We start from the raw sequence: 14268 nt of genomic DNA on the forward strand, positions 1-14268 counted from the left end.
AGGGGTCTTGGATCTTAACAAACTGTTGTTATACTTTGGCAGAAAAACCTTAGTTGGTGGTCTTTCCCTACTGTGCCTTGGCGGCAGCTGCCCCAAGCTTTAATGTGTTCCTCAGCATGTAGTCCTGGACTTGGCAATGTGCCAATCTGCACCACGCAGTCGAGGTAAACTCTTTACACTGAAAGACCAACATGTTTCCGGCAGACCAAAGAGCGTTTTTCACCGAGTTGATGGCTCCCCAAAGGGTGGCATGGTGGCTCATTGGTTAGCACTGCTGCCTCACAGCACCATGGACCTGGGTTCGATTCCAGCCTTGGGTGACTGTCTGTGTGGAGTTTGCACATTCTTCCCATGTCTGCGTGGGTTTCCTCTGGTTTCCTCCCACAGTCCAAAGATGTGCAGATCGGGTGAATTGGCCATGCTAAAATTCCCATAGTGTTAGGTGCATTTGTCAGAGGGAAATGGGTCTGGGTGGGTTACTCTTTGGAGGGTCTGTGTGAACATGTTGGGCCAAATGGCCTGTTTCCACACTGTAGGGAATCTAAATGGGCGGCACGGTGGCACAGTGGTTAGCACTGCTGCCTCACAGCGCCAGAGACCCGGGTTCAATTCCCGCCTCAGGCGTGTGGAGTTTGCACATTCTCCCCGTGTCTGCGTGGGTTTCCTCCGGGTGCTCCGGTTTCCTCCCACAGTCCAAAAATGTGCAGGTTAGGTGAATTGGCCATTCTAAATTGCCCGTAGTGTTAGATGCAGGGGTAAAGGTAGGGGAATGGGTATGGGTGGGTGCGCTTTGGCGGGTCGGTGTGGACATGTTGGGCTGAAGGGCCTGTTTCCACGCTGTAAGTAATCTAATCTAATCTAAAGTGTAGTCGATGTGTATCTCCCCCAATTAACAGCCCGTGGAGCACAGAGCACTCCAGCATGGAGCTCCATGGATGAAACTTGACAAAAACCACTCCAACTCTCTCCAGAGCTTCTTTGCAAAGGTGCAAAACATGGCCCTGTCCACAGCAATCAGTGTTGACATGCCGACCAAACAACACCCTTTTCTCTTGTTGTTTCAATTGTGACTGTTGAAGTTTGGCATTTGTCCTGATGCGTGCAAGACAAGTATTTCTGTTTACAGCAATATTCCAGTTCTGTACTAACAAGCAACTGTTTCCATTTTGATAAACTTACTATTAGCCTAGAGTCGCTAACAAAACTGACATTTATTGCCCATCCCCAGTTGCCCTGGATTTGATACAGCTTAAATAGCTCAGGACAGTTGCTGTGAGATTGGAGTCACCTATTAAACCAGATCTGGCTATTACATCAAGTTTCTTTCCCTAAAGGTCATTCTTGATCCTTCTGGTGTTTTATGGCAATCCAGTAACTTCATGGTCACTTTTACTGACATCATCCTTTTATATTTTTAAACTGAATTGAACCTGTTGTGGAATTTGATTTCATTTTCTCTGGGCTATTAGCCTGGTAACTCAAACACAACACAAATGAACCTGATAACCATTTAGACTGAACACAAACTAAGGGTTTAATAATATAATGATTTATTTTATAAGAAAGGCTGAAAGCAAATCAACTTACAAAGACCATCTCTCTTTCAGCCCCTTTTATGGTGAAGACTTCTATTGTGAAATTCCAAGAACTTTCCGCTATTTAGCATTTTATATTTTTGACAGAGATGTCTTTCGGAGGGATTCAATTATTGGTAAGTGAAACATTTGCTGATCAATTATTTAATTTGCAGATAGATCTTCCAACATTGGCCTTTTGTCAAGTACATAATATCTCCCAACTCAGCTCTTGGGGATGTTGGTGGGATGGATCTGTCTCCTCTGCATCGTTCCAAACACTTATTGTCAATTTTACCTGGGCAGGCAGTACTTCAGGGTGGATATCACTTCCAGCTGTATTTAGAAAACAAATCACTCCCTTTTTCTTTAATTTGTTAATACTAATTTCAGGGGATGAAAGAAATCATATTATAATAACGATTGTAAAAGGGATGAACAGATAATTGGTTAGTCTTCAGCACGGAAATAAGCATTCACCATATTGAAGTTTGTGCTAATTATCGATTTGCTCCCAGTGTATTAATTGTTCTTCACTAAATTCCCGTCAGAAGATGGTGATGACATACAATATAGTTTTAGACATTTTCATAGATTTTTAAGCAACTGAGTAGTGTACTAGGTCACTTCAGAGGACAATCAACTCACACTGCTCTAGCTAAGGACGTCAGATTTCCTTCCTTAAACAACACAGCAAACCTTTTTTTTAAAGCAGCAATTCACTAATTTTACTGAGATTAGCTTTCAATTTCCAGTTTATTTATCATACAAAATTTAAATCCCCTCCCATAGCTACTATGATGGAATTTGAACTCATGTCCCACAATCATTAATCCAATCTTCTGGATTACTAGGCTCAGTACATAACCACCATGCTACCTCTCTGCACTACAGGCCAAGCGCTAGCCTTGGAAAACATGTGCATGTTATGCAGGATGGGTGATATATTCCATAACTGAAGAGAATTTACCTTAATCCAGGTTATTGGTGTGCTTTAGAATCTTAGGTTCCTTTCAGATCCCTGGCTGTATGGCAGCGAGGGAAGTATTCAGTTATTTTCTGTTCTGAAAGCTGAGCAGGAGAATTAAAATCAGCCTGTGAGGCATAGGAATCCTAACTCACAAAATAGGTTGAATATGGCAGAGGACCCTCTGACACGGCTACACAATGATTAGTTACATGACAACAACAACTTACTTTTATACAATTTCTTTAATGTAGAGAAAAAAATCCCATGATGCTTCACAGGAGTGTATTCCAACAATATGTGAAATTTGTTTCTTGTATATCTTGTGTGATTTGTTCATTTGCTCCCTCAGTTGAAGTCATGGTGTTTATATATTCAAAAATAATTTTTCAGTTGACAGCTGTAAGTAGATTGTCTGATCTTTTATCTTATTGCTGTTAATAGGACCTTGCTGTGCACATATTTGTTGCTGACATTTCTTACATGTCAATGCTAGAAACACAGTCAGGCCCCACCAACAGTAACAGGGATCTGTCGCATGAGGGATAAACTTGAATTGAAATTTCTTGGGAATCAAAAGTGTCCTGGAGCTTTGATATTCCATTCACAATATAGTACTCATTCAGTACTGACCCTCTAACAGTGCAACCCTCCCTCTTACAGATCCCCTGCAGTTCAGCACTCCCTCAGTACTGACCCTCTGACAGTGTGGCACTCCCGCAGTACTGACCCATTGACAGTGCAGCATTCCTTCAGTACTGACTCTCTGACAGTGCAGCACTCTCTCAGTACTGACCCTTTGACAGTGCAGCACTCCCTCAGTACTGATGCTCTGACAGTGCAGCACTCCCTCAGTACTGACCCTCTGACAGTGCAGCATCTCTCAGTACTGACCCTCTGACAGTGCAGCACTCCCTCAGTACTGACCCTCTGACAGTGCAGCATCTCTCAGTACTGACCCTCTGACAGTGCAGCACTCCCTCAGTACTGATGCTCTGACAGTGCAGCACTCCCTCAGTACTGACCCTTTGACAGTGCAGCATCTCTCAGTACTGATGCTCTGACAGTGCAGCACTCCCTCAGTACTGACCCTCTGACAGTGCAGCATCTCTCAGTACTGACCCTCTGACAGTGCAGCACTCCCTCAGTACTGATGCTCTGACAGTGCAGCACTCCCTCAGTACTGACCCTTTGACAGTGCAGCATCTCTCAGTACTGACCTTCTGACAGTGCAGCACTCCCTCAGTACTGACCCTCTGACAGTGCAGCACTCCCTCAGTACTGACTCTCTGACAGTGCAGCTCTCCCTCAGTACTGACCCTCTGACAGTGCAGCTCTCCCTCAGTAGTGACCCTCTGACAGTGCATCACTCCATCAATACTGATCTTATAACAGTGCAGCACTCCCTCAGTACTGATCTTCTGACAGTGCAGTCCTCCCTCAGTACTAACCCTCTGAGAGTGCAGCACTCCCTCAGCACTGACCCTCTGACAGTGCAAGAGTATGGGCTCACATCTATGGATCTGTGCCTGATCTTCTGACTCATACTTGAGAGTGCTATCCACTGAGTCACGAGTGATTTACCTGGCAGTTGGTGAAGTCCTAAAATCTCTATCAGATTTCATTGTTAAATTGTTATATAAATAAGAACAGAATGGTTCAAGAGTCATGTTATGGCAGGCTGACTGATTCAATGCATTTTTCTTCTGCTTTGGAATTATTAGGCTTAGTTTTTAGCTTTGAGGTTTGCACACTCAGTGTTGTTCTCATGGGCTCTTGCACTTGCAACTGTTTTTAAAAAAACTCAGAAGTCTTGGGAAGTCAATCTGCTAATTGCTGTTGTGCTGACAAAATCAATTGAACCAAAGATTTAAGAAACGATAATTGTTTGGTTTGCATTGAGTGATGGATCAGTTATGCACAGAAAACAGCCAGTCTCAGGGCTTTTAACAGTGGAGAGGAATATGTTCCTGCTACCCTCCCCTGCCTGTCTTTAGAAATACAACTGCGAAATGTTTTGAGGTCTTGTTACTACACACAAAATACTGAGTCATTGCAAGTCTTTTTTGCGTAGTGTGTTGGAATCTTTTATGTCGGTAATGCTTTTTGACGGACTGAGTGAATGGGCAAAGCTGTGGCACGTCTGACGTCCATTTTGGGGTAATGAAGGATAGATGAGATACTTTCTAGATAGTATGGTGGGATATCCAAAGAGATTTAGGAGTTCAGGTGCATAGATCATGAACAGGTGCAAAAAATAGTTAAGAAAGGTAATGGAATGATGGACTGGAATACATTGATGCAGAAGTTATGCTGTAGTTAGACAAAACTTGGGTTAGACCCCTCTTGGAGTACTGTGAGAAGATCTGGGCACCACATCTTAGGAAGGATTTTTTAAAGTCTTGGAAGGACTACAAGTTATGTTTACAAAAATAATACCTGGACTTCAGGGGTTAAGCTATGATGAAGGATTATACAAATTAAGCCTATTTACTCTAGAATTTAGAAGGTTAAGGGATGGTCTGATTGAAGTGTTCATGATATTAATCGAAAAAGACAGGGTAGATAAAGATAAACTTTTCCACTGGTTGGGGCTTCTAGAATTAGGAGGAATTGTATGTGAATTAGAGCTGGATAGTTCAGGGGAGACATTAGGAAGCATTTCTACACAAAGGGTGGGAGATGTTTGGAACTCTCTTCCACTCATGGCAGTGGATGCTGGATCTATTGTTAATCTTAAGTCTGAGATTTTGTAGTTGTTTAATCTTGAAATTAAGTTGGTCTTGCACATGGTACACAAGATTCCATACAAAGATTGGACAAACACTATGTTCGACAAACAGGCAGACAACTAGCAATCTGCATCCACAAACACCAATTAGCCACTAAACGCCATGACCAGCTGTCCCTAGTAGCCACAAATGACACGGACCACAAATTTGACTGGGACAACACAACGATCATATGACAAGCTAAACAGTGGAGAGCCAGAGAATTTCTAGAAGGATGGCACTCATCCATCGACTCAATCAACAAATCATAGTCCTAGACCCAATATGCTGGCCACAACAACGAGCAACACAAACTGGCAACTGGAAGCAGCAGGAATGGAACCAAATAGATTCCAGGAGACACAGTCCAACAGCACTTCACAGGAGGCTCCAAAACACTGAAAATGTCACCCAGACAGGGGATGAAATGTCTGCAAATCAACTTCCAGCTCGGCGAACATACACACAACCACCACAACCAGCACCCGAGCTACAAACCTTTACACATTCTGTGAAGATATTAAAGGATATGGGTCAAAGGCAGGTCAGGTTTAGGGTTGGGCCACAGATCGGCCACAATCTCATTGAGTGGTGGAACAGGCTCGAGGGGCTGAATGGTCTACTCCTGTTCCTATATTGATCAGAATTAGCAGACATATATCATCTGAAAGACTGTGAGTCTGACAGTGCAGTGCTCCCTCAGTGATGACCCTCTGATAATGCAGCTCCTCCTCAGTGCTGTTTCTCCAATAGTGCAATTCTTGGGATATCCTGATAAATTAGTAACATTGCATAAATTGGAGATTTTTCTTTATTGTTTTTTTATGCAGCTGAGGGAGTTCATGGCTTTTTGTTGGAGGACTATTCTATCTTGAGCTCTGTTCATGTGGAACGGGTATAATGCAAGAGAACTGACTTCACCTCAGATTGACCCAACTTGGCAGGAACCCCAAATATACTACTGGGATTGCACTGAGTTCATTCGGTCCTAGGATATGAGTGATGTCCAAAACTTGAAGAACTACATTCCAAACAACATTATTTCTGTTTTCTGAAAGAGTCAATACTTCTTGCTGTTGAGTGTTTTTTAAATGCTGTTGATTGTTCATTTCATGCAGTATGTGTTATTTTTCTTTCATGCACGTGAGTCTTATCTTCTTCCTTACACCTGGTCCAGAAATGTCACAAGTTTGAAATGTTTATCCTTGTATTCAAGTCTCACCCCTGCCTTTATCTATAAACCTTCTCCAATCCTACAGCTCTTCTGAGATTTCTGCACTCCTCCAACTCTGGACTCTTCTCCCTCCTCGATATCCGACATTCCATCCCCGATATCTGGCAGTCCTTCCCCGGTGGCCGTTCCTTCAGCTGCCTGATCTGTGAGCTTTGATATTTCCTCTCTCAATTCCACTTTTCTCTCTCCGCGATTCTTTGTAAAGCCCACCTGTCCCTTCAGCCTGCTGGGAAAGGAGGGTTTGAATTATAAACAGAGGCTGTATGGGCCGGGGCTTCTTTCACTGGAGCATAGGAGGTTGAGGGGTGACTTTATACAGTGCGAGCCCCCGTATCCGCGGAATCATTTTCCGCACAATCAGTTACCCATGGTTTCCTACGGCCTGAACATATAAAAGGGAGCGTTCCAGAACCAAGGACCAGTGGGCTGCTGGGAGGGTATGTTTCCCATTTAAGTGAATGGGTTTGCGACGATCTGTGGTTTTGGCCTTCTACAGTAGGTCTTGGAACATGTCCTCCTGTGCATGCAGGGTGACTACTGTGGATGTTTATGAAATCATGAGGGGTATCGATAAGGTGAATAGTAGTGTCTTTTCCCTTGGGTTGGGGATTTCAAAACTATGGGGCATATTGTTAAAGTGAGAGGAGAGAGATTTTAAAAAGACACGAGGGGCCATTTTACACAGAGAGTGGTTTGTGTGTGGAATGAACTTCCTGAGGAAGTGATGGATGAGGGTACAGTTACAATGTTTAAAAGACATTTGGATAAGTGCATGAATAGGAAAGGTTTGGAGGGATATGGGCCAAGTGCAGGCAGATGAGGATAGTTTAGTTTGGGATTATGTTTGGCATGGAAAGGGTCTGTTTCTGTGCTGTATTACTCTATGACTCGTGCTAGTAGATGAAAAAACCCCTCCATTTCCAGGGTTCAGCTCACTGTCAGAAAAATCAGACACATTGCAGATTTGATCCAGTTCTGCTTCTACAGTTCTCTCATGAGCAGTTGCTCCTATTGTGGTTTCAAGAACTGGGTGACATAAAACAAACTGTATGCTGGAGAAGCAGGCTTGTTCTCCTTAGATTAAGGTGAGATTCATTCGAGCTGTTCGCCAGCATGAAGGGCTTCAATGAAATAATTAAGGAGAAACTGTTCCAATGGCAGGATGTTTGGCAATCAGCGTGGACACAGTTAAGTTGATTTGGCGACAGACTTCTATTTCTCACATAGTTGTGATCTGGATAACACTGCTTGAAAGGGTAGTGAAAACAGATTCAGTAAAAACTTTTAAAAGAGACTTTAATAAATACTTAAAAGGGAGACATTTGCACTGGCGAGGGGAAAGAGTGGGAGAGTGGAATCAATGGATCTTTCAAAGAATTAGGGCAGGTACAAGAGTCAAATGGCCTCCTTCAATATTGAAAGATTGTTAATTCGATAACAACAATGAACAGCAGTGTGAAGTTGTCTTTGTAAGTACAGGCCCTGAGGAAAGTAGGATTTTGAACTTTTTTGTCGGTAAAGCTTTATCTTTTAGCCAAAATGAGAATGCAAATTGGTGAGCAGCTGTTCCAGTTGGGTCCGGGAATTGAAAGCAATACATTGGGGGATATCCAATGTCGAGTACTAGTCCTGACCTGGCACAGCAGATTTGAAGACAGTTATAGAAATGTCAGGGTTTTAGGATCAGTTTCAATTGGTTGTGGTGTCTCATGTTTATTTATGTTGGCGTTCTCATGGTTTTTCATTTGTTCCAGTTTGCAAAACATGTTTGAAGTTTGTGTCACATGTGGACAGGGTGGTTAAGAAGGCGTTCATCACACTCGCCTTCATTGCTCAGACCTTTAAGTGGAGGAGTTGGAAAGTTGTGTTGAGGTTGTACAGGACATTGGTGAGGCCTCATCTAGAGTACTGTGTCCAATTCAGGTCACCCAGTTATGGGAAGCATATTACTAAGCTAGACCAGGTTCAGAAGAGATTCACCAGGCTGTTGCTGGAAGGTTTGAGTTATAAAGAGGGTCCAGGCTGGGACTTTATTCACTGGAGTAGGTTGACGTGTGACCCTATAGAGGTTTATAAAATAGTGACGGTATAAATAGGGTAAATGGTGGGTGCCTTTTCCCCAGGATAGGGGGATTTCAAGACTAGGGGCTGTATTTTCAAGTTGAGAGGAGAGAGATTTGAAAAAGACATGAGGGGCAATATTTTGACACAGAGAGTGGTTCAAGTGTGGAATGAACTCCCTGGATGTGGGCACAGTGACAATGTTTAAAAGACACTTGGATAAATGATGAATAGGAAAGGTTTGGAGGGATGTGGGCCAGGAGCAGGCAGGTGGGACTAGTTTTTTTTGGGGGGATTATGTTCGGTATGGATTAGTTGGACTGAAGGGTCTGTTTCTGTGCTGTATGACTCTATCACTCTATTGAATGCATTTCAGAGTACATTAAGATAAGGTATGTAAGGTAGGATAAGGTGAATTGGCCTTGATAAATTTCCCATAGTGTTCAGGGATGTGTAGGTTAGGTACAATAGTCAGGGGAAATGTAGAGTAATAGGGTAGGGAAAGGGTCTGGGTGGGTTATTTTTTGGAGGGTCGGTGTGGACTTGTTGGGCCTAATGGCCTGTTTCCACACTGTATGGATTTGCATATTCTAAAATAGATTGTCATGGGCAATAGGATTGGGAAACAGCAGAGACATATCTGTTGCCGTTCCCCCTGCATCTCACTGTTCCTTTGAGGAGGTGGAAGTGATTTCATGTGGGAACAAATGGTGCAGGAACTCAACTTTTTTCTGGAGTTTTGCTCAAATCAACTTCTGGGATTTTTTGCAATGTTCACACCTGATTCACACACTGGGTTTACCTCACCCAAAATGTTTCTGGCTAATTGTCATCCAACCGGGAGTGACCCATGCCTCGGGGTTACCCAGAAGCCTCCAGGAATACAATGCTAACTTTCTGGACATTGCTGTAAGCAAATCCTGAGATAATCCAGTGGGGTTGTCAAAATTGTGTTGTGCTTTCATGTTCGTTAAACACGTTTACCTGTCACTGACAAAAAATATTGGAGTGGGTTAGAGTGTTAGAAAATTTTTGACTAAGTGTGGCAATCAGAGGGGGCATGTGACAAAACCTCTCGGAGTATTTTCAATCCCGAGTTGGCCAGCCACATTCAGCATGTACTTTCTTAAAGGGAAACTCCACGTTCTTCACTCAAATTTGTTGCCTCTTTGTTGCTTCGATGCATTGTTGGCAGGAAAGAAAGCATGAATACAGGGAGGCAGAGAAGATGGGAGGTCTCCCGTGCACATCCCATTATCCAGTGATTATCCATGTACACAGATTCCATTATTGTCACAGGAGAATTAGATTAGATTACTTACAATGTGGAAACAGGCCCTTTGGCCCAACAAGTCCACACTGACCTGCCGAAGCGCAACCCACCCATACCCCTAACCTAACACTACGGGCAATTTAGCACAACCGATCCACCTGACCTGCACATCTTTGGACTGTGGGAGGAAACCGGAGCACCCGGAGGAAACCCACGCAGACACGGGGAGAATGTGCAAACTCCACACAGTCAGTCGCCTGAGGCGGGAATTGAACCCGGGTCTCTGGCACTGTGAGGCAGCAGTGCTAACCACTGTGGCACCGTGCTGCCCACAAGTGTCGACACAGGCTGGGATCCAGCAATACAAAGTGACAGGTTGCAAGATCAGGAATTCATTGCGGCAGGCAGTCAAGTAATTATTGAAGTCAAAGGGTTGAAGTTCAGTTTCGCTGCATTATTTCTGTTGGTAACAAAAGGGCCACCTGAGTTTTCCAGGAGCAAGCTGTAGTGCTGACAAGGACCAGTGCAGTCAGTATCGTAAATTGGGGCAATGCATTTTTAGTTAACACCATGGTTGGTTATACAAGAGAAAACACAGTGAAGTAGCAGAAGGGAGTCTGCAGTCATGTTGTGTAGAGATTGAGGACACCTTGCTTGCAGCCAACTTACATTTTTGGAACTTTTCTTTCTGGAAATGCCTGAGAGAACTCTGCAGTGTTTCTGGAGCTAATTCCTGGGTTTGACAGAGGAGTATCCATCAGTGTTCCCTTGCTTCATCAAGGTGCTGCTTTGAGTCCCCTGTAGCAGAACCTGGAGGGATCTAAACCCTACACTGACCCCCGAGGACGAGGGCAGTGCCAGAGTTGGAACTGGTGGTTCTGTGAGTTGGGTGAAGTGACAGAATTTCCTTATCAAAGATGCCTTGTTACTCTCCCACCTCCTGGTGCTGCTGTGACTGGGAGTTGAGAAGGGTGTTAAGGCGAGAACACATAATGTATTTTAATGTTCTCAATGATTTTAGATGTCGTAGGCCTTGTCCTAGCTCACCCAATGAAGCAGAGAATCTTCTGTCCAGTAACGCCAAGGAAATTCACATGTCCTTGTCCTCTGCAAGCTGTGGTCTCATCCACTTCCATTGCATGCTTTTCAGGAGTGAGGGCTGAATGTCAGTGATTGTGTGGCATTGTTTCAGGGTAATGTCCCTGCCATAGCTGAGTAGCTGTAGGTTTACAGAAGGAGTGAGAGGAGGTGATGCTGGTGGCATTTGTTAGTCTGTGAGGCTCGTTGGAATATTTGGATGTTGGCATGAGTCCTGACTGTCAAGATTGTTGCTGCTGAGAGATTAATGAAAGCTTGCTGCAATGTGACAGGCTGGTGCTTCAGTGTCTCGGCATGTGAAGATGCAATCACTGACCTTGGCCACCCAACTGATATCAGGTTGTGGCATTCCTGCCAGGTCCTTGTGTGATGGGGTGGGGGCTTGGCCTGCCTGGACATCTGCTTCTTGTACCTTTCTTGATAGTCATCATCCATAACGGTATCCTAGCAACCACCTCCACCAATGGAAACACGACATCTCTCCACTGCCACTTGAAGCACTGCATTCGTCAGTCTTTATTCCTGTATGTGACATGGTGTTCACTTTGTAAGAATCTCCATTACATCAATCTTTTTGTGTGGCTTTTCTTAAAGACACAGCCTAAACTTTAGAAGAGTAAGCTGCCCCATCGCATGTGATTGGCAGCCAATGCTGCATGAGCAGTGTTAAAGATGTACCAGCTAAGAGTCACCACCATTCAGATCAGATATGTACACTAATATATATCCCCATTGATCTGAACAGACTTGGGCTTTGGAATAACTTCACAGAGGCTGGTATCCCATCACCTAATTTATTTATACATGAACAGTCCTTAACTTTATTACTGCCTCATTCCGAGTCAGCTATCAGAGAGGCCAAGGCCACCTTCCTATTGACCAGGAAGCAGTTCCATGATTGTTCAAGGCCCACCCTGTGCCACTTACCTTACAGGCAAAAGTAGAGGCAGAAATCTGAAAGCGGGAAAGTGAAGGAATCATCAAGCTGTCCAATTTGCAGAACAGGCATCGCTGGTCATATTGACTGTGATTTCCCTCGGGTCGGTTAGCCTTTGCAGGGATTTTAAACAAACGGTAATTCGCTTCATGTCACTGGATAAACACCCAATCCCTCAGGTAGAGGATTTATACGCAAAACTGGCAGGGGGCTGTCCTTCATAAAGCTGGACATGAGCCATGCTTACTTACAACTGCACTTAGATGAGGATACCGTGAAGTATGCTACAATTAATACTCATGTGGGCTTGTACCAATATGCAAAACTGCCACTTGGAGGATCGTCAGCCAGTTCAATCTTTCAACGGACAATGGGGAACATTTGGAAGATCTACTTCAGGTCACTATTTACCTGGATGACATTCTAGTAACAGGGTAAAATAATAAGGAGCACTTGGACAACTTAGATATAGTCCTAGGACTTTTTCCCAAGGCAGGTGTACACCTAAGAAGGGAAAAATATGTTTTCCAGGCCCCCCAAGAGTCTTTCCTGATGAAGGGCTTATGCCCAAAACGTCTATTCTCCTACTTCTCGGATGCTGCCTGACCTGCTGTACTTTTCCAGCACTACACTCTCGACCCCCAAAAGTCCTACTTGGGCTACAGAGTTGACAAGACCAGGTTACACCCTTTGGAAGATAAAGTAAGGGTGATCAAAGGTGTCCCGGCTCCAGTGTCTGTACTGGACTTATCTCTTTCCTTGGGCTGGTGAATTATTACAGAAAGTTCATACATAACCTGGCCTCCATCCTGGTACCTTTGCATCACCTCTTAAAAAAGGGTCAGCCGAGGAAATGATTGCATTGACAAACCATAGCTTTCAGGGAAGTAAAGAAACAACTGTCATCTTCTACACCTCCATCTTCCGCCTGGGTAGCCTACAGCCCGGAGGACTCAACACTGAGTTCTCCAACTTCAAACAACCGCCCTCCCCATCCCCCGACTCCCTTCCCACCCCCTCCCCATTCTTGCCACTGCTCCCTGCCACCAACTGGATTCATTCCTCCCATTGACTAACCAGGTGATACCCTCTACCTGTCTTCTCCTGTCCCCACTTCACCACTCTGCCCCGCCACCCCCTTTCTCTGCAGATCCCCCTACACCCACCCCCCAGTCCTGAAGAAGGGTTACACCCGAAACGTCGACTTCTCCATCTCCTGATGCTGCCTGGCCTGCTGTGTACTTCCTGCCTGTCTATTTTGGATTCCAGCATCTGCAGTATTTTTGTCTCTAATCCTCTCAGGTGTTGGCACACAAGATCCCACTCTCATCACCCTGAAATAACTCCACAGACACATGAAGAAATTGGAACCTCACAGTCTCTGAAAATTGGGACGTAGGAACGTCTATCTCTTTCCTTTGGTTCCGCATTGGCCTTTACTTTTTAAGTGCCAAATGCAATGTGCCCAAAGTCTCCCCATCCCCATGCCCATTTCCTGCCATCTGCCACACCATCACAAATGAAGGATTCCATGAGCTGCTTTGAAAGTGGGGGCAATATGTTTGCCGAATGAGAGAGGTTCGGTGAGGTGTTCACACTCCCTCAAGTCGTGGGTGAGTGTGCATTGTGGGAGGGAGATCATGGTAGAGTAATCAGGCACGGATTGTGAATATATTGAACATTCAAAATATTGTCTTCCACATAGCGTCTTTGTGAAGTCAATGGTCAGTCCAGAGTCTGAACTAAGACCATTTATGGAGTCTTGGTCAGGAATCACTCCAAATGTTGGCAAGCGGGACAATTTCAAGTGATCTATCCTTCGTGATCAAGTCAATGACCTCATGTTCCAAATTAACTGTTTGTTTAGCAATTAAACCTGATGTAAACTTGTCTCCACTCAGACTGTGAAATATGCTTTTTTGCATCACGAAGTTGGCAATCAACAGATACGCTCACAACTGATTGCACTCAAACCATCCTGAGCCACAGGGATTTAGGTTGGAGAGAACTCCTCTTGGTTTTGCCTGAATTGGTTCAGCTTCCCTTCCTGCCTCCACCCCCTCATACTCTTCCCTCTCCTCCTTCTTCTTCCCCTCCATTTCCTGACCCCTCCAGCACTCTTGGCACCTCCACTTCACTCTTTCTTCCCGTTCCCTATCCTCCTTCTTCCCCTCCCCACCTTTCCTAACCCGTCCAGCCCCCTTTTTCCGCTGCCTTCTCCGTCCTCCTTCTTCCCCTCCCCACCTTTCCTGACCCCTCCAAACACCTGTTTCCACTGCCTTCTCCCTATCCTCTTTTCCAGAAGCAGATATCCTCCACATTTCAGGAAGAAGCTGGAATTTATTTTGCACCT

General features: G+C 44.5%; 1 protein-coding gene across 2 annotated transcripts in view; it reads left to right on the forward strand.

Moving 5' to 3' along the window:
* rasa3 (RAS p21 protein activator 3) overlaps positions 1 to 14268 on the forward strand; it is a 185687-nt gene that overhangs the window by 104477 nt on the left and 66942 nt on the right. For both annotated transcript variants that reach the window (XM_072578089.1, XM_072578090.1), the window contains exon 3: positions 1608 to 1711. In XM_072578089.1, coding sequence (XP_072434190.1) covers positions 1608 to 1711 — 104 coding nt within the window. The remainder of the gene's footprint in view (positions 1 to 1607; positions 1712 to 14268) is intronic.

The sequence above is a fragment of the Chiloscyllium punctatum genome, chromosome 9 (genome assembly GCF_047496795.1).
Source record: "Chiloscyllium punctatum isolate Juve2018m chromosome 9, sChiPun1.3, whole genome shotgun sequence".
In the NCBI taxonomy this organism is placed as follows: Eukaryota; Metazoa; Chordata; class Chondrichthyes; order Orectolobiformes; family Hemiscylliidae; genus Chiloscyllium; species Chiloscyllium punctatum.